The sequence below is a fragment of the Ammospiza nelsoni genome, chromosome 18, assembly GCF_027579445.1.
Source record: "Ammospiza nelsoni isolate bAmmNel1 chromosome 18, bAmmNel1.pri, whole genome shotgun sequence".
In the NCBI taxonomy this organism is placed as follows: Eukaryota; Metazoa; Chordata; class Aves; order Passeriformes; family Passerellidae; genus Ammospiza; species Ammospiza nelsoni.
In genome coordinates, this window is record NC_080650.1 from 3,001,710 (window position 1) to 3,028,526 (window position 26,817).

Sequence of the window (26,817 nt, forward strand, 5' to 3'; positions counted from 1 at the left end):
CTCAAGGGCATGATACTACTGGCCTTTGGAAGGACTTGGGTGCAATGGGTTATCATCTCTACTTCTGTTTTAGCTGTTCAGTTTAGGGTTTACAAACAGCCCTCAGAGTCCTCCCTGCATGCACAGATGCACTAAAGTGACTCCGTGGCTACAGGGAAGTCCCCTCTCCATCACCATTACCAGGGGTCAGTAGCTCTTGCTCAGGGTTTGCCAGGTGAATGGTGTCTCCTTGCTGGGCAGTTTGGGCACTAAAGCTCTGAGTGGTTTTCGGGGGTGACCCAGGAGCTGCGGGAGGTGCTGAGCTGGTGCTGCAGCGCAGGAATGCAGGGAAGCCAGGGCGAGGGGAGGTGCCAGGGCTGGAGGATTTGCACAGCTGCTGCTGCAAGCCTCGTGCTCAGCCTGCTCTCTGGTGGTGGCTGCTGTAGCGGAGATGACCTTTGATAAAACGGGAAACATTTGGAGTGATTTGGATAGTTGTGGTTGCTCAGTTTCACACAGTGACAGTTTGTAGCAGAGTCAACTCAGCTGCTCCTGCTTTTGTTTGCACACGCCAGTGAGAAATTCACAGGTTAAGAATCAAATCACAGCGGCTTCAATGTGAAAACTGCCAACAAAGTCTGCTCCTCAGCAGCTCTTCCCAGAACTTCCAGGTTCTCCAGTGTCTGATACTGCTCTTTCCTTTCACACTGGGGAGACTGTTGGGAGAGCAGACAGAAGAGGTACCTGCTGGCACGAAGTGTGGAGCAAACAATAAATATCTTTGAGATCTACAGTCAAATTTGGCTGATAACAGCCAGCAGGTTCCAAAACTCTTGCCAGGATTGTGCCAGAGAGAGGCATTTGATGGAGATTGCTGGCTCCAGGGCAGCAGGAGGGCTCTGGCTGGGAGCAGCATCCCTGCTGTGCCCTGGGCTGGGGAACATGGGGGGTTCTTCACTGACATCAGCAATGTGAGACACTTGTTTGGAGGTTACAGGGACCTGTCCTGTGTGCTGTCATCACTCTAGTCAGAGATCAGCCCCATTCATGTTTCCTAGATAAACTGTCACCCTGTGGATATGTCTTCCAGCAGGATTTGGTTACTGTATTTCCTATCAGGGATGTGACACTCATGCATGTGAATTCTTGGTGCTGGAGACACCTTGAGGACTGAAGTGCCTGTAGGACACAGAGTGCAGGTGTGACCATGTAAGGATGGAGGTAGTTCCTGAGACTTCTTTTGTACGAGACCTAGTCAGGCAGCTTTGAAACTTCAGAGCAAGCTGGCACCCTCTATTTTAATCCAGTTTCCATCCCTTTGGCAGCAGAGGCAGGACACAGTTTTAGCATTTTCTTACAAGTCTGTGTTTCTTGTGTTTAGTAAAGTATTCATTTTGTCTAAAAACACAACATGAGCTATGTCTTTGAATCCCAGCTTTTTATGACTTTGACTCTGATGTTTAAAAGCAATTTAACCAGATTGGGGTTCTTTTTCCCATGTGAATTGCTGTGGTCTAGTCAAGACAACTTTTAGTAGCAGCAGCCTTGTGGAGGAGGTATTGTGTTTCCACAATTAGAGGTTAGGAATTGACAGCAAACGAGCCAGGGATTATAATTGAAAACCAGGATAATTATTTGTGCATGGAAAAACTAAGGAATAAAAACTCATGGTGTAATGTACCTAGGAGTAGTAGATACAAATAAGAGATAATGTATCTTGCAGTGAAGGATGTTTGGATTGTGTGCATTTCACCAACCATGGGAGCAATTCCTCCTGCTCCATAGACTGAGGGTTTTGTTCAGTTGGTGCTGATGCTCTTTTAGAAAGCTTTTACCTCTCTGGTTCCTGAGGTCTGACACGGAAGAGAAAAGCTTCAATAGGCACCAGCTGCACAGTGGGCCCTGTCTTTTCAGAGCATTGCTCGCTTTTCTCCATTCCCAATTAAAATGTGTGTTAAACTTAGCTTTTGTTTGAAGCAGCCCAGCGCTGTGGTATTTAATGTAAAGAGAATGTGCTCGTCACCTTTTCTCTCTCTTTTGTGGCAGGGTCAGCATTCCTCAGGGGAGGACATGGAAATCTCTGACGACGAGACCAACCCTGCGCCCATCACCAGCGCGGATTGTGCCAAAACCATTGTGGTGAACTCCTCCGTCAGCAACACGGCCGTGATGGCCCCGTCCATCCCCCCGCTGCCACCACCGGGATTCCCTCCTCTTCCTCCTCCTCCTCCTCCTCAGCCGGGCTTCCCCATGCCCCCTCCGCTGCCCCCGCCCCCGCCCCCCACGCACCCTGCGGTCACGGTGCCCCCGCCGCCGCTGCCCGCCCCGCCCGGGGTGCCCCCGCCCCACATCCTGCCCCCGCTGCCCCCCTTCCACCCCGGCATGTTCCCGGTCATGCAGGTGGACATGATCAGCGTCCTGGGCAACCAGTGGGGCGGCATGCCCATGTCCTTCCAGATGCAAACGCAGATGCTGAGCCGCATGATGCAGGCGCAGAACACGTACCAGTACCCGCCCTTCATGGCGGGCCGCATGCAGTTTGTGAACCTCCCTCCCTACCGCCCCTTCTCCATGGGAGCCGCCCTCGCCCGCGGGCAGCAGTGGCCGCCTCTGCCCAAGTTCGACCCCTCGGTTCCTCCCCCGGGCTACGAGCCCAAGAAGGAAGATCCCCACAAGGCCACGGTGGATGGAGTCCTCCTGGTCATAGTGAAGGAGCTCAAGGCCATCATGAAAAGGGACCTGAATCGCAAGATGGTCGAAGTGGTGGCGTTCCGGGCGTTTGATGACTGGTGGGACAAGAAGGAACGTCTGGCAAAGGTGAGTTTTCACTTGCTGTGTCCTGGGGAGAGCTGTTCTTAGTGTTTGTGGCCAGGGTGTGGGGTCAGCGGGAGTCTGGAGCTGACTTTAAAAAACCCAAACCCCTAAATTTTCATGTACAAGAGGAAACTGAAGTTTAGCTCCAAAAAACTGAAGTCAGATGCAAGAGGAATGTTTGAAACCACCAAGCCTCTGTCTTGTGTTCCCCACTTTGTGCAATGAGATGTGTGGGTATTTCCAGTTCTGCCCCCTCCCCAGTGCATGTACAAGGCAGCAAAAGCTGAACATTGGCCAAATACACCAAGAGTTCCAGGGATTAGTTGAGAAAGCAGCTTTGCATGAATCCTCTGATCCTTTTCTCACCCAATTTGAAGTGTACCTCAGCCAGCAAGCAGCTCTGCGATCTAATGTGTGGTAAATTTGTCACTACCCAAAAAACCTAACACTGCAGAAAGGTTAATGCAAACCTCAAAATTACTATTGCAGTGAATTACTGTAAAAATAACAGACCAAACCACAACCTGCAAGTATGTCAGTTTTCAGAGCAGTATCCTCACCACCTGTTTGTGTAAACCAGTTGTGTGTCAATCTGGTGCTTGGGAGAGCTCCTTGGCTTTCTGGAGGAGTTGGTCATGCTGCTTCTTAACAGCTGCTTTGTGACAGTGTAATTTACTGTGGCTTAGAGCTGGCTGGCGTGACGTGCAGCAGAAACCCCGTCCCTTCCTCCTGACTAATGCTCAGAGCTTTTCTCCTGCCAGCAAGCGTGTGCTGACAGTCTTGGAGGAGGCCCGTGAGTTTCCAGGGCAATGAAGGAAACAGATCCAGCAAAGAGTTGCAAAAACAGCAACTGAAACACTCAAGAAATTGTTTTAAACCAGACATCTGTGGTGAAAAAGCAGAAGCAAGTTGAGGTAGATCTTCAGGCTCACTGACATCCTAAGTTATGGCTGGATTTGGGGTGTTCTTCCCTCACCTGGGGTTTATAAGCCATTTTGGGAAGGGAAACTGACTGTACCACAGCAGCTCACCACAGTCCTTGCCACAGGTTATGTTGGATGTGAGCAGTGTAATTGAAAATGTGAAATTGCTGCATGGGAAACCACGTGTGCTCTCTGTCCAGGAACAGAGATGCCAGAACCCTTCCTGCCCCAGGGCATGTGTTATTGTTGTGTACAGAAAAACCTCATAGATTTCAGAGCTTTCTGCTAGGACTGAGTACCCCTGGCATTGGAGTGAGACAAGATTCCTTCTCAGGCAGAAGTTGCCTGCTTTTGCAGAAAACAAAATACAAATATTCAGCTTAAACTGAATATTTAACTGTACCTTCCCATTGCTGGTGTCTGTATGTGTGAGGGGGGGTTACTGGGCTCCTTGGTGGCAGCTAGAGGTCAGTTCCCCAAGTGCTCTGGCTGCTGTGTTCCATCAAAGGCAGCTGATTGATTGATTGATTGATTGATTGATTCCAGCTCTGGCAGCTGAGTGACTTCCAAGAGGCATCATGCCCTAGGAAAAGGGTGGGAAGGCTCAAGGATAAATCTGGTGTCCTGGGTCAGGCAGGGTGGAAATTGTGTGGGGTGAAAGCTGTGAAGGGAGCAGGTTGCTGGGGAAGGCAGCACATTCCATGGACCTTTTCTGCCTGAGCTAGGGCAAAGCTTTTCTTTGTTCCCAGATCTAGTGGTGGGTTAGGTTTGAAAGCCTAGGTAAGATGCATTAAGCAGAGTGCCAGGAGTAACCAGGCATCCTGGCCACAGAACGCTGCTGCTTGGATTCCCTGCTTGATATTCCCATTAGTCTTGTCCCTAATTAGCAGGAGAGCTGAGCTTGTGCTGCCTCTTTGGTGATTACAGCCCACTTCAGCCTGTGAGCTCTGGTAGGGTGTGCAGGAGAAACTCTTTGGGGTGTTGTGTCCTGGGCTGATGCAGGTGAGTGTCACCTCCAGTGCCCCTGCTTTGGGCAGAACATCATGTGCCACCATGTGTGACATTCTCCTGGCTTTTCCACCTCTCCACAGCTGCAGAGAGCTGAATTCCTGCTCTTCCTTCACACCTCAGCTCTGCTGAAAAAGGATTTGTTGAGGCTGTGTGTCTATTTTGTAGACCCTTTGGTGTTTCACCTAAATATTTTCATGTCCGTGTTGCCAGGACTGGAGCCTTCTGACAGGTTTTGTGGACTGGGGCTCTGGTTGCTAAGGGAACACAGGGATGTGTGTGATTTTTTTATGCACTATTTTTGGCCTGGCACTCAGCAGAAGGAAGATGTTCCCAACTGGAAGGTCTGGAGTTGCTTTCAGTTATGTGGGTTAGCAAGGGAAGGTGGATAACACATTGTTGGGCTGACTTGCCTAAAGCACACTCAAATTATTTTTATTATTCTATGCAGCTCTAGTTCCTTTCAGGTGTGGGGCACCTTCAGATGCCCTCCAAGAAACTGATGCCTGGGCAGGACAGTGATATTTCCCAAACCCTGACTATTTAAATGATTTCCAGACTTTGTGTCCTTCCCAGGGAACTTCCCCTCTCAAATGTGCCTTCTCTGTTGCAGGCATCTCTCACTCCAGTGAAGTCTGGAGGAGAAGTGGAGGAAAAACCAAAGCCAAAGGATCGAATGGCCTCTTGTCTGCTGGAGAACTGGAACAAGGGAGAAGGGCTGGGCTACGAGGCCATCGGCCTTGGCATCGGCCTGCGGGGCGCCATCCGCCTGCCATCCTTCAAGGTGAGAACAAAACCTCTCTTCCTTGTGCTGCCATCCCCCACAGGAGCCTTAGGAGGACAGACCTGCTAGGTTTGTGCCCCAGAGCCCTCAGGCTGTTCACTCCACTCTGGGGTTGCTTCTGACCCCCCAGGACCAGAGCAAGGAGCCTCTGTTCCCTTTGCTTTTCATCCTCCCCTTGTGTGAATTAGCTGTAGAGGATCTCCCTGTCTTTAGGACACAGCATTTCAGCATCATCATAAAATACATGTATGCTCATGGTGCTTTACACAGTTACTGTTCTGGCTGCAATCTCTGATGGCTTGGTAGCTGAGTCTCAGTTTGCTTGAACTTTGCCTCCTCAGAAGCACAGGGTATCCATTTTGAAAAGCATTTGCATAAAAAATTAAAATTATCTTAAAGTTTGGGGTAGGGGGCTGTAGAGAGCTTCCCTGAAATTAGGATTTTTGAATGCACAGAAGGTGCAAGTAAAAGGTTTGGGATGAGAAATTCTCCAGTCTCTATTTAGAATAAAACTTGCTTTGAGGTTCTTTGAGATGCCCTGGGCTTAGGCTCACTTTCTGTTCTACTACAATCTCAGACACATGGATTTGTCAAGAGTTTTCTCTGTCATCCTCAAAGTACCAGGTGATGACATGCACCATGCTGGTACCTAGGGTGTTTTCATGCAAATTGAAGGGGTAGAGTTTCATTCAGAGTGAAATTCTGTTTGCAAGCAAATAAAGAGATGAAGAGCTGGGAAGTGGCCCTTGGTTTCTGCTGTGACCACAGCAAAGTAAAGAAGTGGCAATTTGCTTAAGAAGTTGATTTCTGCTGTTTCTAAACTTTCAGAAATGCTAATTGTGTCTTTTGTTCAGGTGAAAAGAAAGGAGCCACCTGAAGCTGCCTCAGCAGGAGATCAGAAGAGAATCCGGCCTTCTACTTCTGTGGACGATGAAGATGAAGGTTTGCAAAGTGCATTTGTTTGAAACCCAGGAGCAGATGCAAACCCCACCAAGCTGAATCCTTTAAACTTCACAGCAGTGTGCTCACTTACAGTTAAACACAGAGTCAAGGATCTGAGCCAAACCTGCTTCTCACAGAGCTCAGATCAGCTGGGCCATGGCCCCTCTGGGTTCAATTATCTGAAATTCACTGGTGGGAAGTTTAAGATCCACATTTTAAGAATAACTCATAACCTATTTTAGCTGTGCTGGGCCCCAGCAGAAGGAGCTCAGATGGGTTCATGGGCTCTTTGGGGTGTGCACACAGCTCCCTGGGATGTGATGGGAGGAAGCATGCAACAGTTTGCTCTGCATTTGATTTGAGAAAGAAACCAAAGTTACTTGCCAGAAAAATCTGTTTGAAAATATCTTAACATTATTTCCTATTACCAGGGAAGAGTAAAGAGGAGACAAAGCTTTGAATACCCTTTGTTTTGCACATGGGTTCATGTAGAAGTCAATTCAGATTAACAAGTGGTTGTGAAGCCAAAAAATGAAACATAAAAGCATTAAATTCAGGTTGCCTGTCCTGACCTCACTCATGCTGTTGTTTCCTGTCAGGCTTGGCCACCCACATTTTGCCATCAGCACTGTTCACTGTGACATCAGCAGGTCCCTGTAAGCCTGGGGACCCTCACACCACATGGGCACATTGCTCCTGACTTCCATCTTCCCAAAGAAGTTTCCCTTATGGAGTTAACTCTTTCTGTCCTTTCCAAGGTATTAGATGGTAATTTCTGTTGCTTTTGCTCCTCAGAGTCAGAGAGGGACAGGGATGCTTCTGATACAACATCTGACCTGTCAAAGAAGGACGCAGAGGCTGTGGGGCTGCGGCGGCGACCAGCGAGGCCATTGGAGCTGGACAGCGAGGGAGAGGAGGGAGATGAGACATCAGGGAAAGAGGAAGAGTCCTCCTCAGAGAAGGAAGAGGAGCAGGAGGAAGAGGGAGGCTTGGTGAAAGCAGCACCTGGCAAGGTGTGTTGGTGTGAGGCTGCAGTTTCAGTGCTGTCTGTCATTAAAAAGGGGCCTGGTCATGCTAAGTGCCAAAGTTCCTTTTTCTGGGAGATGAGTGCTCCTGGTGGGGTCTGTCTGTCTGTCCTTACAGAGCTCTGCCAGTTACTCCCTCTTCAAGTTCTCTGGCAGCCTCCCTGAGAGTCCCTGGTGGTTACTGCAGCCAGGGACAGGCTCAGGCACTGTTCATTTTTGGCAATCTGTTTTGCAAAGGAGGAAGAAGAGGAGGAGGAGGATGATGAAGATGATGAGGATGAAAATGATGACGAAGACGAGGATGAAGATGATGAGGAGGAGACAGGCATAGACACAAGTGACAAGGAGGAGGAGCAGGACTCCGAGGAGGGTAAGGAGCTGCAGTGGAAGCAGTGTCACAAGTGTCACCTTTGGGTCAGCTGTGGTCTCCCTTTGCCTTTGTGAGCTGATTTTGTTACTTGTGTACCTCCTTTCACTGGGCAGTTTTACACAATATAATGCAGAGAGATATTTTTAATTAATACCTGTGAGGTTTCTGTGATCCCTCAGTCACTGGGTCCTTTTTGAGCTCTCCAGTCCCTACCTGATCTCAGCCCAACCCAGCCCCAGGGGCACTGGTCTCAAGCTCAGCTAAATGTGTGCTTGTTTTGTGAAACAGGAGTGGCTGGGGGAAGAAGGGACCAGATTTCTGAAAAGGGCAATCAGTTCCTGCTCTGGCAGGTGGTAGTTTCCACTTTTTAAGGCCATGTGTAAAGGCTGCAGAAAATCTTAGTAAAAAATACAATACACCAAGAGACCCAGGTTGGAGATGCCAGGCAGCACCACTACTCACTGTTGTATGGTGATTGTTGTAAGGGACAGGATTTATCAATCTCTGCAAAAATAACTGAATTGGGAGGCCACTCCTTCAAACCCACCTGCTGCTGGTGCTGCTGTTTCCACTCTTATACAGGGGAAGGGATATTGGCCCCTGACTGATTGTTAAAGGCAGAAAGCAGAGCTAATGGAGTTTGTTCTTGCAGATGTAGCAAGTCCCTCGTCTTCCAAGGCTGAAGCTGAATCATCTGATGAGAGTGAGGACTCCTCTGAATTCGAGTCCAGTTCAGACTCGGATGATGAAGATGAGGAGGATGATGATGATGATGAAGAGGAGGAGGAAGAAGAGGAGGAAGAGGTGGCTGAAGATCAAGGCAGAGAAGCCATGGTTGCTGAGCCAGAGCCTGAATCTGCTTGTCATGAGCTTCCTGATGATGAGAGGGAGACTATTTTGGACCTGTATCCTGTGGATGACTACATGGATGCCACAGGCTTGGGACTTGCTGAGCCAGCTTTGGCAGTGAAAGATGAAGGCAGTGAAGAAATCAAGGCAGGGGATAGTGAGTGTGGCCAAGTCCTGGGGGCTCCTGTTGCTGCTGAAACTCTGAAACATTTGGTTATGGAAAGAGACCAGGAGACAAAGCTTGCACTCTCTCCCATCTGTAGGACAGGTATGCCCTTCCATGTCCTTTGGAGTTTTGTTATTATGTTTCCAAGTAAATTTTCTCCCAGTATCCAATATGTATGGGTTTGTATTTCCCTTGTTCTCTTTCTTCTTCCAGTCTTGGCTCTAGGCTAGGGATTATCTGTACAGGGAAAGAGCTCTGTGCTGAACTTTCCTTCCTAGTAAGGAGCTTTACATGAGCCAGCTGCTACTAAAAATACTGTGGTTACTGTATCCAGAATCTTATCCTGGGTCAGTTTAGTTGGAGTCCTAGAGGAACTGAACAGTTGTCATCGTCTGAGGGTGACTGATCGGGTGGTGTGGTGGCTGAAGCTCAAGATAGAAAAGCTGTGGCTGCTAAAACAGAACAGGAATGCCACTACTGGCTCTTTTTGGTTTTAATATCAAAGCAGGATGTGACAGGGAAGCTGCATGGGGCAGGTGAGTGGAGTCTCAGAGTTATCTATGGTTCCTAATATTATTTCTGGGTGGTTTTGTCACCTACTCCTTTTAAATGAGTGATACTCAGTAGTTTTCTGGAAGAAGGAAATTGTCTTCAATCAATACAGAGTTGTACTTAACCCAAGGAAACTGGAAACCTTTTACTAGAACAGGAGTGAGATGCATAAAGCTTGAGTAATTTGGCAACTGGGGGAAATCTAAAAGTTAAAATTGGAGCCAACAGGGAGGGCACATCTAATGGGGCCTGCTGTGGAGCCTTGGGCAGCTCTGGTGTCTGAGGACTGGGCAGTGTTCTGACACTTGGAGAGCTGGAAATCCAATCCCTGCACAAGGTGTCACTCCTTGGCTACTGCAAAATCCAAAAGTCACAAAGAGGTAAAATGTTAAACAGGGCAGGGCAAAACTGGTTTTGCACGAATCCTTTCTAGAACAGGTCAGTGTGCTGAAAGAACATAAATTTGGAGACACTTGCATTTGAGCAACTTGACATGTGTAAGGAGCTTTCCAGGTAAGCTGTGGGAACAAACTCCAACTGCAGCATTGTCCTTGAGCAACCCAGCTCATGCAGGAGTGGCAAGGCTCAGACCCTTCTCCAGCAGCCCTGGTTTGTTCAGCACAGAGAATGCCTCCCTTCCAATTCTCCAAGCATTTTCACCTCCTTTCGTTCTCCCACTTGAAAATGTTATTTTGAGCTGCCTAACAAGATTCACCGTTGATTCCTTTTGGACCTGGCCCTAAGTGGGTAAATAAACTCCAGACAAATGAGGCTGCTGCAGGGAGAGCAGCATATAAATTGCCTCATTGATACCATCTGAGTGTGTCCTCATCCATTACAAGGGCTTCCTGTTTGCCTCATGTGTTGTTCAGGAGTTTTCTTCTATTCCCTTCACCATTCCCTCCTTGGAGAGCTGAGGGTGCTCCTTGGCCCTGCAGTTAGTTTAGTTCCCACGTTAGGAAAGGTGATAGCTCTGGGCTCTGGCAGCTCTCCTCCAAAGTCCTCACTCCACAATCCACTCCTTCCTTTAATCTCTGTACAAAAGGTTGTCAGGGCTTTTGAAAGCAGAGAAACCTTCGTTCTGGTCTGTGTCGGAGTTAATCCTCAAATTAATAGTGTGGGTTTTTTATGGTCCATTAGGAAAGTGTGTGGTAGTGTCTAATTACTCTACACTCTGTGCCTCCAAAATGTAAAGCACTGGAGCTTTAAAGCCTCCCAGTGGAATTGAGCTGTATTTTAATTGTGGCATCTTCAACATGTCTTTACTAGCAAGTGGCAAGTAACCAAGTGGAGGCAAAGCTGCTGATTCTCCTCTCTGTTCCCCTTTCAGAGGAAGAGTCCGAACCCACTCCCATGCTGGAGCCAGAGGTACAGGAAGGTCCAAAGCCTGAATCTCAAGATGAGGAGGCGTCTCTCTGTATCTCTGCTCCAGGAGGAGTCTTTGGGGAACCTCTGCCCAGCAAAAGCAGCTTCTTTGGCAAGTCTGAGGAGAGCAGCTTGGAAGGCCGGGTCAAAGCGGAGGAGGAGGAGCGGCTGCCGCGCACGCCGGGGCGGGAGGTGCTGATCCACCCGGACACTGAGACTGTCCTGCTGCCAGCCCACAAGGTGCCATCCTCCATGCTTCCCTTGCCAACCACTCCCGGCAAGGAAGAGCCTTTAGTCCCTCCAGAAAAGTTCCCTGAACAATTAATGGTGACCAAAACATCCGTGGAGGAGGAGATTCCCAGGACTCCCGGGCGGGACATTTTGGCCAAGTCTTCGCACCCCTTGACGAAGTCGCAGAGCACGGACACTGTTCCAGCCACGCCAGGAAGCGATGCTCCCCTTACAGGCAGCAGCTTGACCCTCAGTTCCCCTCAAGTCCCAGGGAGCCCCTTTTCCTACCCATCCCAGTCCCCTGGCATTAACAGTGGCATTCCTCGGACTCCTGGGAGAGATTTCAATTTCACGCCTACTTTCCCAGAGGCTGGTGCTACCATTCCTTGCCTTCTGCCTGGCAAGAAGCAGTCAGAGGATGAGCTAGAAGAGAAAACCTTTAAAGAGCCTCTTGGTGCTTCCCTTACGATCAGCATGAACAGTGTTCCTTCCCCTATCCCCTTTGCCAGCCCCCCGCAAGCAGATTTCCACATGGACATGGCTTTGCCACCTGATGAGCCAATACCTGTAGCAGCCCTGCCGTGCGTGCATGGAGATGGAAGAATGCCCATCGAGGAATGCAAGGCAGAAGTAAAACCTGTTTTGCTCTCCCCAGAAGTACCCCCTGGGGCTTCTATCCTTCCTCCCCCACCACCACCTTCTGTTCTTCCCAAAAGGAGGCCGGGTCGGCCGAGGCGGTCCCCACCTTCTGTCCTGTCTCTGGATGTGTACTCGGGCAAAACCATAGAACCTCCTCCCATGCCAGTGGCCTTGGTGGAAGGTGCCGTGGGCAAAGAGCTGCTGAGCGGACATCCTGATGCCTACTACGGACTGAAAGACCCTGAAGCCGTCACCCTGGACTTCAGGAATGACGGTTTCCACGAGAAAATAGCAGCTGAGACAGTTGCAGAGAAGCTGCCATTCAAGGAACTGGAGAACCAGTGGAACGAAGACTTCAAGGAAGAGGAGGCTCACGCCAAGCCCAAGCGCCAGTGGCGGAGGCAGAGGAAATCCGAGGAGCTGCCGGTGATCCCTTCCCCCGAGTACTCCCCGCCCCAGCCGCAGTTCAGGCCGCGCTCCGAGTTCGAGGAGATGACGATTCTGTACGACATCTGGAACGGGGGCATTGACGAGGAGGACATCAAGTTCATGTGCATCACCTACGACCGCTTGTTGCAGCAGGACAACGGTATGGACTGGCTCAATGACACCCTCTGGGTTTTCCATCCTTATATCCTTTCTCACGGTGTGCTGCACGTGTGAGATGCCCGAGAAGTTGGTGGTTCCTTACAGGAATAGAGATTGTTTGGATGAGCAGGGAATTTTAGACTGTTTCATTCTCTGAAGCTGCAATACAAAAATACTGCAGAAGTGGCTGTTCCTGCTGCACATTCAGTCTGGAAGTGCAGGGACAATCTGTAGGCACCTCTTCTGGGGAGGTTTCCTTCCTGGTTTGAGAAGCTTCTGTCTGCATGTAACCAGACTTTTTTTCCAGCTTTCCTGTGGAATTTCTAGTCTGCACATACAGAGCTTTCACTTGGAGCTAAAACTTGCTGTAAAAATCATCTCACCATCTGTGCCCAAAACAATGAGTTAGTGGTTCTAGCAGCTTTAAGTTGCTTTGAGGTTGAAATACTGATAAAATCATAGCTTTCTAAGTGGCACATCAGGGTTCTGTGTGTGTGCACCCACCAGTAGTGTTCTCCAGAGCAGAGCCTAAAAGACTGTTCTGAAAACCTCAGAACTCTCCAGTACTTTTTTCAGGAAAGATGTCCAGGTTTATGTGTTGAAGAAGACAAACACACCACCTTGTGTGTTGCTAGAGATTGTGTGAAGTTCAGATATCTTCATCCCTTGCTTCCTGCAAGACAGGATAGCAAAACCAAAAAAGCCCAAACCACCTAAAACAGTCAGTGATAACTAACAAAACCCATAGTGAAAATAAATCTCTTTCCATCTTGATAAGGATTATACTGTAACAGCAAAATTACACTCACTTTTTAAGCCACTTCCAAATCACCTTGAGTTCATCGTGTGTCACACTGCATGGCAAGTGTGAAAGTACCTGCAGGCTCCTCTGCTTTGCAGCCAACCCTCAGCACTCTGGTTTTGAGGCTGTCACCTCCTGGTTTTTATGGTCCCTCTGCTTCAGTGTTTTGGTGTCAAGGATACATTTTCCCTCACAGCAAGCATTTTTGGGTCAGTCTCGATTGTTGTAGCTTTCATGGCTGTGTTTGTGGGGTGAGCTGGCAGCAGTACAGCTCCACTGTCCTTCCAGGAGACAAAGCTCTGAAGGTTTGTAGTGTGTGTCTGAAGGAGCTGATGTCTCAAGGCTGCTGAGAGCAGCCCCTCTCCAAGGCTCTCCAGTAGTAATGTTATTTTTTACAACCCCACAAAACCTTCCCAATTTTCCAGGCTCCAGGTGTTAGCTCCATGCAACTGTAGCGAGTTTAGTCTGATATCCACCTCTGGCTGTGTTTCTCCTTAACCTCTTGGCACCCACCAGCTTTTCCACCCCCAAGAAGAAGAAGCGGGATGACGGCATGCGGGAGCACGTCACGGGCTGCGCGCGAAGCGAGGGCTATTACAAAATTGATAAGAAGGACAAACTCAAATACCTCAACAATAGCCGAGCTTTTGCAGAGGAGCCTCCAGCTGACACCCAGGTGAGGAATCCAGCTGTGAGTGGGGTTTGGTTTGACACTGTCACACACAGCAGGTGCTTCCTGCCTTTTGGCAGGGAGGGAGAGGGAGCTGTTTGTCTCCTTGATTGTCCTGGGGATGTGTGGGGAGTGTTAATGTTTGATGTCAGGTGTTCTGTGGTGATGTGCTGTAGCACAAGGGGCTGCTCACAGGGAGCCTGCAGGGTGTTGGGTCAGCTTTGATCCCCCATTTGTCCTCTCAGGGTATGAGCATCCCTGCCCAACCTCACGCTTCCACCCGGGCTGGTTCCGAGAGGCGATCAGAGCAGCGCAGGCTCCTCTCCTCCTTCACTGGTAGCTGTGACAGTGACCTGCTCAAGTTCAACCAGCTCAAGGTAAACACCCCCTGCTGCAGATCCTGGACCCAGAGACATCCTTTCCTGGTCTGTGCTGTGGCTAATTCAGGGTTGGGTTTTGGGGTGTTTTCTTCATGCAGTTCCGGAAGAAAAAACTAAAATTCTGCAAGAGCCACATTCACGACTGGGGCCTTTTTGCTATGGAGCCCATTGCAGCTGATGAGATGGTGATAGAGTACGTGGGGCAGAACATCAGGCAGGTAAGCTGTGGCTGAAATCTGAGCAAAAACCAGCCCTCGGTGAAATCCTTGAGTATGACAGCAAGGATTGGGGTCCTGGGTCGGAGGTGTCAGCTCTGTGGGATGAGCACAGGTTGGCATGGTTTGGAGCTACAAGGGTGGGAATTCCAACAATCCATGGAAACTGGAGCACTCAGGAGAAGCCTCCTTAAGAAGCCCATCCTGAACTTCTGTGTTTCCAGTTGGGTGTGTGCTCTCTTGGGGTAGTGGGGATCTTACAGAGCCCCATTGCCTGGCACAAGCAGAGCTCAGGGGAGCCTTGTGGAGGTGAGGTGGCTGCTCACAGGTGTCCTGAGCCTGCCTGGCTTTCTGCAGGTCATTGCTGACATGCGTGAGAAGCGATACGAGGACGAGGGCATCGGCAGCAGTTACATGTTCAGAGTCGACCACGACACCATCATCGATGCCACCAAGTGTGGGAACTTTGCCAGGTTCATCAATCACAGCTGCAATGTGAGTATCTCTTCTGGCCTGTCCTTGTTCCCTGGCATGCTGACAAGCCTGGGGAGGTCCTGCCAGCCCTGACTGGGGTGCTCAGAAGTGGCAGGGGGCGCAGGGTTGTGATTAAATGTTAATGAGCCACAGCAGGTCAGAGCAGGGTCTAAAGGAGTGTAAAGAGCTTGGAGAGACCTGAGGAGTGAAACATGCAGGGAGACTGAGTGCACTCAGGAGCCCTTCTGGCTGTCTCAGGGAACCTGATGGACACTGAGAGAGCAAATCTAACAAATATTTCCTTAAAACATAGCAAATTTCAGCTGTGGGAAATTCAGCTCCTTCTAGTGTCCGCATGGGAAAATAATCCCTGCTGTTTCCTGCTCTGCTCCGTGCTGCAGTCTGCTCTCAGACTTGCCTGGCCAAACTGTTAAGCATTGAGCTTCTCTTAACCTGGGACAAAATTGATGGAGCATCATCCAGGCTCTTTTGCTCCACAAATGAGCAGAATGTGGATATTTTGGAGCAGCACAAGGGGGGCTGCTCTGTTTTCTGGCTTCATACCTCCCTCTTGAGTCCAGGCTCTGAAAGTGTGGCTGGGGTTGTCTCGGGAAAGGGCTGCCCTGTTTTATTTTATCTTGAAATAATTGTATGGAGGCTGGAAAGCTGTGGCACTCTGAAACCTGCATCCTCACCTGTTGTGTCACCCTTGCAGCCAAATTGTTATGCTAAAGTGATCACGGTGGAGTCTCAAAAGAAGATCGTTATCTACTCCAAGCAGCACATCAATGTGAACGAGGAAATTACCTACGACTACAAGTTTCCAATTGAGGATGTAAAGATCCCGTGTCTCTGTGGCTCTGAGAACTGCAGGGGAACCCTGAACTGAACTCGAGGTTTCTCATCACACTTGCACCTTCGGCCATGTCAAAACTGTGGTAACCAGGTGTGGTTGCACTTTGCCAAAAAAAAGAGGAAAAAAAAAACCTACAGAAAAAAAAGGAAGAAAAAAATTTAAAAGCAAAAAAATACTTACAAAAAAAAAAAAAAAAAGAGGAAAAAGAGAAGAAAACCAAGCAAGTTTCGCACTTCTGCCAGGATCCTGAGTGAAAGCAAAAAGCGCACACGCTTACGAGGACTGTTCATGTTTCAGGTGCTTTTTCCTTTTCAGATCCAACACGCACACAAAAAGGTGGCTACCTTTTGTGGCATGGTCTATCCAAACACTAGCTTCTCTGTTCAGTCCCTGAAGTAATGCTCCATAATGGGATAATGGTACCTTTTTTTTTTAAATTGTTCTTATAAGCCTTCATTGTTTCATAAATGCTGCTACCTTTTTCTCATCAGTTTTCGTTGGTTGAAAAAGACATTCAACGTTTAAATGTGAAGCAGAGACTGAAAATGCCATATAGGGTTTGTTGGGAGCTTGATTGGCTGAAATTGCACAGATTTCTCAGAGTAAGCTGTAAATAAATGTAAGGTTGATGTTACAGAGCAAGCCAGAGGCTTGGGGGTGTGTGAGTGAGTGAGTGAGTGCGTGAGTGCTTGCGGGTGTGTGTGTGATGTGTCCACAGTGGGACTAGAGCTGATCTGTCCTGCCTTTTCCTTAGGGATGAGCCTGAACAAGGCCCCTCAGCCAGACCCAGGGCAGGGTCAGGTCAGCCAGAGCTCAGCTCCCCTCCTTGGGCTCCCCTCTCATTTTCCATGCCATGCTGGTCCATGGGGGATCAAAACCTCTGCAGCTGCACATGAGAAACCCTTGGGTACTTCAGTCACTAGGGAGAGGTGGGGTCAGCTGTGGCCTTTGGGGATGCCCATTCCTTGGGGATGGGCTTGTCTTGCTTGCAGGAGAGGCTGACAGTGAGTGGAGAGCTCAGCCCCTGTTGATGCTGTAGAAATCCTGCCCTGCTTGCAAGCAAAGACTACAGCCCACGTTTGTAGCAGGACTTTGTTCCTGTGGGTGGGAATCAGGCTGATGTGTGACTTGTATTCATTTTTTCTCACTTTCATCTGCATTTCCCTGCCCTTCCAGTGTTTTACAGGGAGTATTTGCTCTGTCCTTGGATGTGGGAGATGCCTCCTGTGATAGGAGCAGGCTGTGCCCTGCTGCTCTCCTCCCTCTGTTACTCAGTAACTTGGCCAGGGGTGGTCCTGTCCCTCCAGAAAATCATGGTAGAAATGTCCCTGAAAGCAATTCTGTCCCCCCCATCTATAGCATGCAAATGAATTGCTTCTCTACATTTGGAAGGCATGTTTTAAAATGATTTCTTAATATATTTTGTCCTTGTAGATGTGCTGAGGTGAAGGTTGCAGGTCTTCAAGAGGTTCCATTTAAAAATGGGACCAAACACCAAAAAAATAATTATTTGGATGAGATCTGGAAATGTTACACCAGCATTCAGGTATAGACAGGATCAGTTTGCATTGATTCAATTTGCATTGAATTTCTCCTGCTTTAAAAGTAGAGATTAGTTGTACTAAACCCTTTTTAATTGGCTTGTAAGGGGAAGCTGCAATGTCATTCTGAAATGGAAGATTATCTGCATAACTAAACACCTTCTCCCCACAGAGCAAATTGCACAGCTGTATTCTTGTGTTCTTTCCAAACCCCCCTCGGAGGTGACAACCTTGCAAAAGAGGTTCCTGGAAGTTTTTTCAGCTGTTCCATGGAATTGCCAGGCCTGCACTGCAGTGTGGAGTTTGTAATGTAGGTTAGACCTCTGCTCTGTATTTCTCCTCCAGACAAAAGGGCTGAGGGAGCAGGAACACACAGAGGGCTGCAAGCTGCCTTAATCCCACCTGTGTTCCTGCCTGAGGGCAAGCAAATTGGCTCTGAGATTGGACAGCCCATGGTCCATCTCTGCTTTTCTTTCAGTTCTGTTTTGTTTCTCCTCCTTCTTCCTAAATCTCTCCAGCTCCTGGGTGTTGGTGACCCAGAACCTAAAATCATGAGAAGCACAAGTTTCTCTCTCTGAATGTTGGTTGGAACTGCAGTGATGGCATTTGGGAGTTAAGCCAGCTGCTCAGTTTAGTTTGGTTTTTTTTGAGTGAGATTCAGTGTGTTGGTTGGCATCTCCACAGCTTGGCCTTTGACTGGCAAGGTTTTGGAAATGCACAGAAGTTTCCTGTGTGTCAGAACTGAAGCCCCTGTCCTTGGCCTTCTCCCTCTCTGCTCCATCAATCCAGTGCATCAATAGTGGATTTGTGGGGGTGAGGACACCCCAGCTGGCCCAGCCCTGTGTTCCCAGCACATCTCTGTGCCCTGGCTGGGAGCAGCCCCTGCAGTTTGCCTTAATCCTTGGGGAGGAAGGTCCCTGTCACCTTCAGGTCCTGTGTTTTAGGAGCACCAGAGGGATTTGGGTGCCAAAGACCATGAGCACCTAAATCACTTGGGTACTTCTGAATCTGCCTGTAATTCATCCCCTTTTAGGATCCCAGACAAATAATGTGAGTTTTTAGAAGAGCTGATCTCCCAGCACTTCCCCAGGAAGGAACAGAGCTGTTGAAGCCACAGCACTTCTGAAAAATCATGTCTGGTCTCAAAGCCAAACCTGAGAATTCTCTTTTTCCCCATAAATCTTGGCTTGCTGAGTCCTCCCTGGGAGATTTTTGTCTTGGACTGAGAAGCTTCCTGACCTCCAAACAAATCATTTTATGGTGAGAACTCCCTGGCCTGGTGCAGTGATTTCCATGGGTGCCCTGTCCCTGCCAGGGGAGCCCTGCAGCCACAGATGGGTGGGAGAGGCCTCAGATCCTTTGCCTTGTGCCTGGTAGGGCTGGGGTGAGAGCAGGGCAGGAGCTGTGGTCGCTGTGGTTCCATTCAGCACAGGCTCCCTGGGAACAGTGACAGGGACAAGGGAGCCTCAGCAGCACGTGCTGCTTACAGGGACTCTGCTTTTGTCCACTGAAAAACCCATCCCCACATTTGTTGTCACTTCAATTTGAGCCCAAGACAAAAAAGGGAGAGACATTTACAGTGCTCTCTGCAAAATTCCATCTCCCTGGGAGGAATGACCCAAGAAAAAAGAGCAAAATGATGGAAATAGAATTTAATTGGTTTGCAGCTGTGGGAGTGGAGGTGCAGGTGCCTCTGTGCTGGCAGCCACAGGAGCTGGGGGGCTGGAGGGCATGGGGCTCATCCTGCAGTTATTTATATTGTACAGAGCAGCTTATTTCTACAAGGACAGAAAAAACAACCATCATTTTAAAACCCCAACAAATACAGTAGTTTCAGTTCTGGTTTTTGTGACCTTTTTTCAGGGATCATTTCAGTGCATTTCTGTACAAAATAAAAGTTTAAGGAAAAAAAAGGATTTTGAAGTATAAAAAATGCATTTTCTGTACATAGGCGAACTCAAGAATCTTCTCTTCGAACACTGTTTCTTGTAGAAACATGTTGAAATTTTTTTGCTGATTTCTTTGTACTTCAAGAGCATGTAAATAGTTTATTAAAAGTGACTATTGTAATTTGGAGTTCTTTTTAAACAGATTCCAGCTCTAAATCATGTCAAGATGGGGAGGAAGAAGGACTGAGTATAGCAAAGGAGCTGGTGGCATTTACAGCTTGTGTCAAGCTTTGTATAATGTAAATTGTGTATAAATATGGGGTTTTTTTGTCAAATAAATAGATGCAATTAGAAGCATTAAGAAACTGAAGACAAAAAATTGCCAAGTCAAGGCTTCTTCTTTCCCCCCTCCCTCAGTCTGAAACCTTATGTGCAAAATCTATTTATTTCAAGCGAGGAAATGTGTACAGTCTAATAGACACCCTAAATTGTATTTAAGCAAATTAGCAACTGGATTTTTTCAGTTTAATATTTGTTTTGTTTTTATGAGTTTCCTCAGTTGCCACTGTAGGATTTGTCCAAGTGCAAACACATCAAGAAGGACACTCTAAAACAATGGGGCAGTTTTGAAGCAAAGTGGAACACCCAGCTCCCAATTCTTGCAGTTTTCTGGTTTTAATTCCCAGCGTGGAAATCAAGGGCCTCCTTTAAAAGTAGGCAGGTCAAATTGTTTGCAATAAATTTAATTTTTTTTTTCTTAAGTTCCTTTAAAAAAACAACTCTGCTTTGAAGATTTAGAATTTCTGCTTTTTCTTTGGTTAAGCAAATTTATAAATTTAGGGATGTTTTGTGCATATAGAATCTGTCACCAGTATGTATCTTGTTTTGAAGAAAGTGTTTTTGTTGTGGCTGTGTCATGCTGTATATATTTGTTCATATTTTTGTGAATTGAATACTATGTACCATTGTATTATAGTAACTTTTATAAAGCAAACCATAAATATACTGACTTTTCTTACAGAAAAATTATGTTGTGCTTAATATGTTACCTGGGAGCTATGAGAGCTCAAGGAGGCAGATGCAGAACAAGAACAGTGTGAAGAACTGATTTTCAGCAAAGTTTACTGAAAATATTAATTCTGGTGAGCAGGAAATGAATTTAAGCAACATTGTATTACATGAAAGAAATATGTGAGTGATTCTAGTCTGTACATTTTGTCTCAGTATTAACAATGTTGAGAGCCTTGGAGAGCTGAAGCAGAACTCTCCTGACAGTGAACCAGGAGTCCCAAACCTGTCCAACTCTGCAGGTGAGGGATCCCTGCTCCTCCTTCTCCCCTGGATTGCTCTGATTTCATATCCTTTATTTATTTATTTATTTTTAACTTTATGGAGGCAAAAGCCCTTAACCACCAAGTGAGGGGTCAGTGGTGTGTGAGGTTGTTGTGGCCAGAGGCTCTTTGCTTTCTTTCTTTTAAAATCAGTTTATTCAAATTGCCAGGAGTTGGACTTGGGTGATTCATGTGGGTCCCTTGCAGGATATTCTGTGATTGTTTGAAATCTGGATTAGCTCTGCTCCCTGGGACCCAGGGAAGGGGCAGCTGGGGAGTTTGGCACATGTACCCCCAACAGTGGGGGGCTGCTGCTGGGGGGTCAGGATGGCCTCTCTGAGCTTTTATTCACAAATAAACACCTGGAGCAGGGCCAAGGGGAATGGCTGATGGAGGAGGAGGTGGAAGAGAAAGGACAGAGGCTGGAGGAGACCTCAGCTCAGCTCCTGCATTGCTCAGGTGAGCACAGGGCAGGGCTGCAGCACAGCCACTCCTGGGGGGCTCAGCCTGGGCTGAGGGCTGGGGCTGCTTGGGGTCTGAGAGCTCCCCTGCTGGGAAAAAGGGAACAGGGGGCTGTGGAGGGGCTGTGCAGCACCCCAGGGTGTCCTGCAGCCCCTGGGAACACAGGCACTGCCCAGGCACTCAGGCCAGGTCAGAAAAGGGATTTATTGCTTTGGGGAGGAATTCCCCGTGCAAAGGACAACTCCAGAGCAACACCCAGAGGGGACTTTGCACATGCAGTCAGGATCTGAGCCAAGGAACTGCTGCCAGTGCCAGCAATTACTGCTGGAAACATGGGAGAAACCCCAACCCATCATCAATGCAGGAATTTACAGGTATTAGAGCAAGACTCTGTTGCCTTGGGAAGGCTGAAATATGTAAATACAATTAATTCTCATTCCAGAGTGTTGGAGCTACCCTAAAACCATGTTTATTCTCAGCAATTTCAAATTGAAGATTGAGTCTAAAAGCAATTAAACCAAAATCTTACAAAAGGAGATGTGCAGAGAGGAAAACGCCTCCGTGCTGTCGCAGCTTCCCGTGTAGCTAAAATTAAAACTTTGGGTAGACTGAATTTGAGCACTCCCAGTTGTTTCTTCTGTCTTCCTCTGTAGCTGCATGTCTTTGGCACATGCCTTAAAGCTGCCCTTTTGTTAAGAATTCCATGGTTTGGATCAGATTAAGCTGCTTTTTGAGAGTGTGTTTGCTATTTCCCACACCCCATCTCCCAGGAGGTCACAGAAGGGCAGTGCCAGGGCTGGGCTGGGAGAGCTGTTGGGTCCTTTTGCATTGTCCAGCTTGGCAGTGGCTTCCCTGGCTTTGTGGCACTCCAGTCTGGGCTATTTACCAAAACGCGGGGTGTTTCCCAGTTCATTTGGGATGCAGCTCCTTGGGGATGAGGGTGGCACTTGCTGCCATCCCCTACATCCTCCTGGTCTCCCCATTGGGCTCCAGCACAGTCAGGTTTCCTCTGGCATCCTGATCCATTTCAATGGCCTCAAACAGAGACTTGAAGTTGCCAGCACCGAAGCCCTGCAGGGGTGGCACCGTTAGGGACCAGGGCTGGGTGGCCCTGAGGGCTCCTGGCCAGGACCAGAGGGACAAACTCAAACCAACCTGGTGGTTGTGCCTCTGGATCACCTCCAGAAACACCGTGGGTCTGTCTTGGACTGGTTTGGTGAAGATCTGCAGCAAGTAGCCTTTTTCATCAAAATCCACCAGGATTTTCAGCTCCTGGAGAAAAGAAATGAGGGGACAGCTCAAAGACCCACAGAGGAGCGGGTGGGGCTCTCTGTGTCACTCACATCCCTGCAGGGACTGTGGGGAGCTGCTCCAGCCCTGGGCAGGCCTTTCCCCCCTGACTCACCGCCAGCTTGTCAATGTTCTCCTTCACTTTGATTTTGGCAGTTTTGAGCCTCTCCCGCAGCACCTGGTAGTAGCTGGAGGGCACATCCATGAACTGCATGCCCCTCTGCTTCAGGTTGGTGATCTGCAAGGCAGGGGAGACCCAGCAGGGCTCAGCTTGGGAGGGGTTTGTGCCAGGAGCATTTCCTGGCATGGGCAGTGTCAGGAGATGCTTTCCCATGGCATTGGCCAACCTCAGGCAGGAGAACCTGTCTCATCATTTCACTCTGGCACCACGAATGGGCAGGCCCAAGGTGTCCTCCCCAGGCACTGCAGAGAGCTGTGCAAGATCATTTGTCCTGCTCTGGCCTGATGCCTTGGTCTGGAGAGGAGCCCAAGCCTGGGTGCTCAACCCAGACCTGCCCCAGCTGAAGGTGGGTGATGGGCTGTGGGGCTCAGCCTGGGCTGGCTGTGTCCCACCAGGCACCCTGCAAGGACAAAGGTGCCACCAAGGACCCTACAGACCCCAACTGCTTTAAGCTGGAGGGACAGGCAGCTCACAGGTGCAGCAGGTCCCTTTGACCCCTGGGCAGTTAAGGCTGGTTGTAAAACAACCACAGCACAAAGGCCATGAGCTCTGTGTCCTTGTGCCCTGACAGGGTCATGGTGCACCCTGTGATGAGCAGCACCATGCCCAGAGCCAGGGCAGGGAGGTCCCAGGGCAGGGGTGGGTCCCAGGGCAAGGAGGTCCCAGGGCAGGGGGTTTGAGGGCAGGGAGGTCCCAGGGCAGGGATCCCAGGGCAGGCAGGTCCCAAGGCTGCACTCACCGCTGAGATGATGTCGGGGGTGTTCAGTGCGATGTGCTGAACTCCAGCCCCTCCGTAGTAATCAATGTATTCCTACAGGGAAAAGATGTCACCATGGCAGTGACAGCACAGCTACAGCTGTGAAGGGATGGTGTGGGCTTAAAAATGTGCAGGCAAGATCAGCCCAGGGGCACCACACGATGACAGACACTGTTGATGAGATGGGGTAAACGGGCTCTGCCCAGCAGCTCCCCTGGGGTTTGTCAGGCCCAAGCAGAGCCAGGATTCCTTTCTAGCAGGCACTTCAGCACAGCAGCTCTGCTCTGGCTCCACATCACTGACCCTTGGTCCCTGTTCCTTGACCAAGGTTCCCCTGGGAGTGGAGGCAGCCACACGGATCAACCACCAGCATCCACCCACCTGAATCTGGGATTTCTTCTTGCCAGGGGCTGGCTCATTGATGGGCATCTTGATGGTCTCCTCGTAGTTGGTGACCACGATGGAGCGCAGGGCGCTGAACTCGGTGTGCAGCTGCTTGTCATCCACTGACCAGAAGCGGTGGAAGAGCAGGTTCTTCTGGTACCTGCCCAGGTCACCAGGGCACAGTCAAGGCCTTGCTCCATCCCCACAGAAATGGAGCTGTGCTCTGGCTTCATCAGCCCTGGCAGGAGTGGTGAGACCAGCAGAGCTGTGCTGCTGCTCCATCCCACCCCCACCAGCTCTGCCCACCCTTACCAGTCCGCCACTGGGACCATCTGGAGGTCAGGCTGGTTCCCCACAACGTGATCAACAAAGCTGAGCTTGCCACTTGGTCTGTGGGGGGAGACAAGGGGGGTCTCAGCCAGGCTCAGGGGTACCCCACAGCTCAGGGGGCTCCAGGGCAAGGCAGTGGGGACCTGTCCAGCTCCTCGGTGGGATATCCCACCAGAACACAAAGGCAGAGCCAGGCAGGAGCCTCTGGAAAGTACTCACAGCTTGGGCAGCAGGGGGTCCTTGAAGAGGGGTGGGTGGTACCCAGGGAGGAACAGGCCCTTGTAGTTGAGCTTTTCTATCAAGGTGTGGGTGGTGTCACCGTACTGTGAGGGGGCAAAGTGGTTGTGTTGTGGCTTTGTTTCTGCAGGGGCCTCCCAGGTGCAGGCAGCTCCATGGCCCTGCCCTGCCACTCACCGTCTGGATCACTGCGAATTTCACCTTCCCAAATTTGTCCTGCTCCACCCACGGCTCCTTCACCACCACAGCACCACGCTCCTTGGCTTTCTGGGCAGAAGGAGAGAGATCCTGTCCTGCCACAGCTCCCCCAGGCCAGGGGGAGACATCCCCAGGCCCTCCTGCCTCCCCTCACCGTTTTGGGGGGCTGTGTGGGAGGGGACAGAGGGCCTGCCCACCTGCACGATGAAGTCACAGTCCTCCACTTCAAAGGCCACGTCCTTCACGCCGTCCCCGTGCTTCACCAGGTGCTCCCCCATCTCTGCCCGGAGCAGGAACAGGCACAGGCATGAGCAGAGCTGCTTTGTTCATTTCCCACTGCATCCCCCCCAGTGGCACCTACCCTCATTCCCTGGGTTCAGAGCGGAGGAGAAAACAAACACGATCTGCCGAGGAAGAGGAGCAGAGGTGAGGATGGAGCCACAGGTGATGGTGTTCATGGTGGGTCTGACACCACCTCACCTTTCCCTGCCCTGGCAGTGGCACCTCTGTCAGGGGCTCCCTTACCTTGTCCTGCTTGATGACATGTGACACCACCTCCCTGCTGCCGGTCTCCAGCCCGCGGTAGGCCAGCTCCTCGAAGCCCAGCTTGTTGCAGTAGTAGGATGCAGCCTGTGGGCAGGGAAGAGTCCCTCTGGGTGAAGCTGTGGTGCTGGTGGCCCACAGGCCATGGAGAACAGCCACCAAGGCAGGTGCAAGTCACACTTGTGTGTGTGAGAACAGGCAGCAGCTTCTCTGCCTCCTCCAGCAGCCCAGGGGGAACAGGCAGAGGCAAGGGCCAGGATTGAGGAAAAAGCCCAAACTCAGTGGGAAGTGCTGCCTCCAGAACTTTCTGTGAGGGCTGCCATGGAGCAGGAGACATTTCTGGGTGTCCCTGTTCTGTGAGGTTGCGTGAAAAGCAGCTCAGGTGTGAAGCACAGGGGTGGGGGATGGAGACCAGGGCAAGGTTTGGAGATCAGCTGCCACGAGCCCACGCAGCTCTGCAGGCTGGTGGCCACAGCTGGCCCTGGCCATGTGCCCTGGTCCATGTCCCATGTCCCATGTCCCATGTCCCACCCCCAGGAGCCGCCCCTCACCTTGCGCAAGGGCCATCAAGGCCACCAAGGCCACGGGTGCCAGGCCAGGGCTGGGCTTTGGGACACGGCACATCCCCGGCCCAGGGGCTGCCGGGAGGAACCAACACCCCCCGGGCAGCCAATGCCGGCAGAGCCCGGCCTGTCCCGGCCTGGGAGGTGTCCCCTGGCTCAGCTGTCCCCTGGCACTGCTGTCCCCTGGCACTGCTGTCCCCTTACACGTGTGCCTGGCAGCTGCAGCCTCTCACCTGCTTGGCATTGCCGACCCAGAAGGTGATGGAGTGGAAGTGGATGAAGCGACCTCGTTGGGGCTGAAAGGAAAGGAAAATGGAGCTGAAAGCTGCTGCTGCTGCATTTCCTGCAGCACTGCTCGGCTCTGGAGCAGGGGGAAGCACCAGCTGGGACCTTGAAAATGCATCTGCTGCAAAAGCATCTGAATTAACTGGTGGAACAGCCCCCAGATGGTGATTTTCCAAAGTGCTTTACAGTCAAGTCCCGCTGCAGGATCCTGCACTGCAGGCTGGAAGGTATAAAGCACTGATTCACTTTTGCCCACAGCCACAGTCCCAGTTCTCCCAGTGCTCCCCACAAGTGGCCATCCCAGCGAGCTGCCCACCTGCAAACCTCACTGTGTTGAAGATTAATTATTCCACAAAAGCTCTTACACAACCACCAGCACCAGGACAGATCCCCTTTGCTCCGTTCCCCACCACTGCCTAAGCTGGCACAGGACACCCAGCACTGGAAACACTTTAACAGTGAAAAAGGAGGCAAAAAATGCAGCATTTGGAAATAAATGTTGCATGGAATGAGGATTCAGCTTAAGGCTTGACTTGACTGGTAAATATCCATCTCTTTGTCACTCTCCTCCCAAACCAGAAATTTCAATGATTAATACTAATTTACAACGAGGATCTTGTGTGGCCCAGAGCAGTTTTACTTCTAATTTCAACAGGTAATCTAGGAATTGACACAATCTGCAGGAACACGACCGATGTTTCACACCAGGCAGAAGGGCAGGACAGGGACACAACTCTTACCTTTTCTCCCTTGTCTGTGTAGGACGTCTGAAAGAGAATGAGAAAAGAGGGACATTAGTGGGACAGGCAGGTACAGCAACCCCCAGGGAGCTGAATCCAAAGGTCAGGCTGTGAGAGCAGCTCTGCTGTGCCACGTCCAGCACAGTCACTGGAAAATCCGAACTCAAGCAGAGCTTAAATCTCCAAAAGTGTCCCGTGCATGGAGCCCCCGACGTCTGAATTAATTCCCATCTGCTGCCCTCACCATTTTTGTGACCTGGCGATGCGATGGAAGCAAAGAGAGCTTCAGAACGGGGCGCTTTCAATATAACGGGACGGGGAGGCTCCTCCTCGGCCCCACCTTCTCCCAGCACCAACCCAGGGAAGCTTTGGGCCGGGAGCTGCCCAGAGCGGGGCGGTGGGTGGCTGTCACCGGGGCCGTGTCACGGCTCCTGCAGCCCTGCGGGGGCACCGA

At 50.2% G+C, this 26,817-nt stretch overlaps 2 protein-coding genes across 2 annotated transcripts in view; one reads left to right on the forward strand and one right to left on the reverse strand.

Moving 5' to 3' along the window:
• Positions 1-20,088, forward strand: part of SETD1B (SET domain containing 1B, histone lysine methyltransferase) — a 47,447-nt gene extending 27,359 nt beyond the window's left edge. The window contains exons 7-18 of the mRNA XM_059484889.1: positions 2,026-2,796; positions 5,338-5,508; positions 6,363-6,450; positions 7,246-7,463; positions 7,713-7,845; positions 8,498-8,962; positions 10,743-12,278; positions 13,547-13,713; positions 13,953-14,084; positions 14,186-14,305; positions 14,660-14,797; positions 15,492-20,088. Coding sequence (XP_059340872.1) covers positions 2,026-2,796; positions 5,338-5,508; positions 6,363-6,450; positions 7,246-7,463; positions 7,713-7,845; positions 8,498-8,962; positions 10,743-12,278; positions 13,547-13,713; positions 13,953-14,084; positions 14,186-14,305; positions 14,660-14,797; positions 15,492-15,665 — 4,113 coding nt within the window. The 3' untranslated portion in view covers positions 15,666-20,088. The remainder of the gene's footprint in view (positions 1-2,025; positions 2,797-5,337; positions 5,509-6,362; positions 6,451-7,245; positions 7,464-7,712; positions 7,846-8,497; positions 8,963-10,742; positions 12,279-13,546; positions 13,714-13,952; positions 14,085-14,185; positions 14,306-14,659; positions 14,798-15,491) is intronic.
• A 1,213-nt stretch (positions 20,089-21,301) lies between these two features.
• Positions 21,302-26,658, reverse strand: HPD (4-hydroxyphenylpyruvate dioxygenase). The gene is made up of 14 exons (XM_059484890.1): positions 26,608-26,658; positions 26,364-26,390; positions 25,572-25,634; positions 24,758-24,862; positions 24,594-24,636; positions 24,430-24,512; positions 24,212-24,301; positions 24,017-24,120; positions 23,780-23,857; positions 23,465-23,627; positions 23,066-23,137; positions 22,261-22,383; positions 22,011-22,127; positions 21,302-21,926 (listed from the first exon to the last, which is right to left on the reverse strand). The coding sequence occupies exons 1-14, from the start codon at positions 26,608-26,610 to the stop codon at positions 21,816-21,818; spliced, it is 1,182 nt and encodes a 393-aa protein (XP_059340873.1). The 5' UTR covers positions 26,611-26,658; the 3' UTR covers positions 21,302-21,815.
• Positions 26,659-26,817: the final 159 nt, after the last annotated feature.

Excerpts from the sequence above, each read along its gene's own strand:
- HPD (XM_059484890.1), bottom strand. Across the intron at positions 24,863-25,571 it reads GGGTCGGCAATGCCAAGCAG|GCTGCATCCTACTACTGCAA; the intron begins GTGAGAGGCTGC and ends CCCTGCCCACAG. Across the intron at positions 24,121-24,211 it reads AATTCGCAGTGATCCAGACG|TACGGTGACACCACCCACAC; the intron begins GTGAGTGGCAGG and ends GCCCCCTCACAG.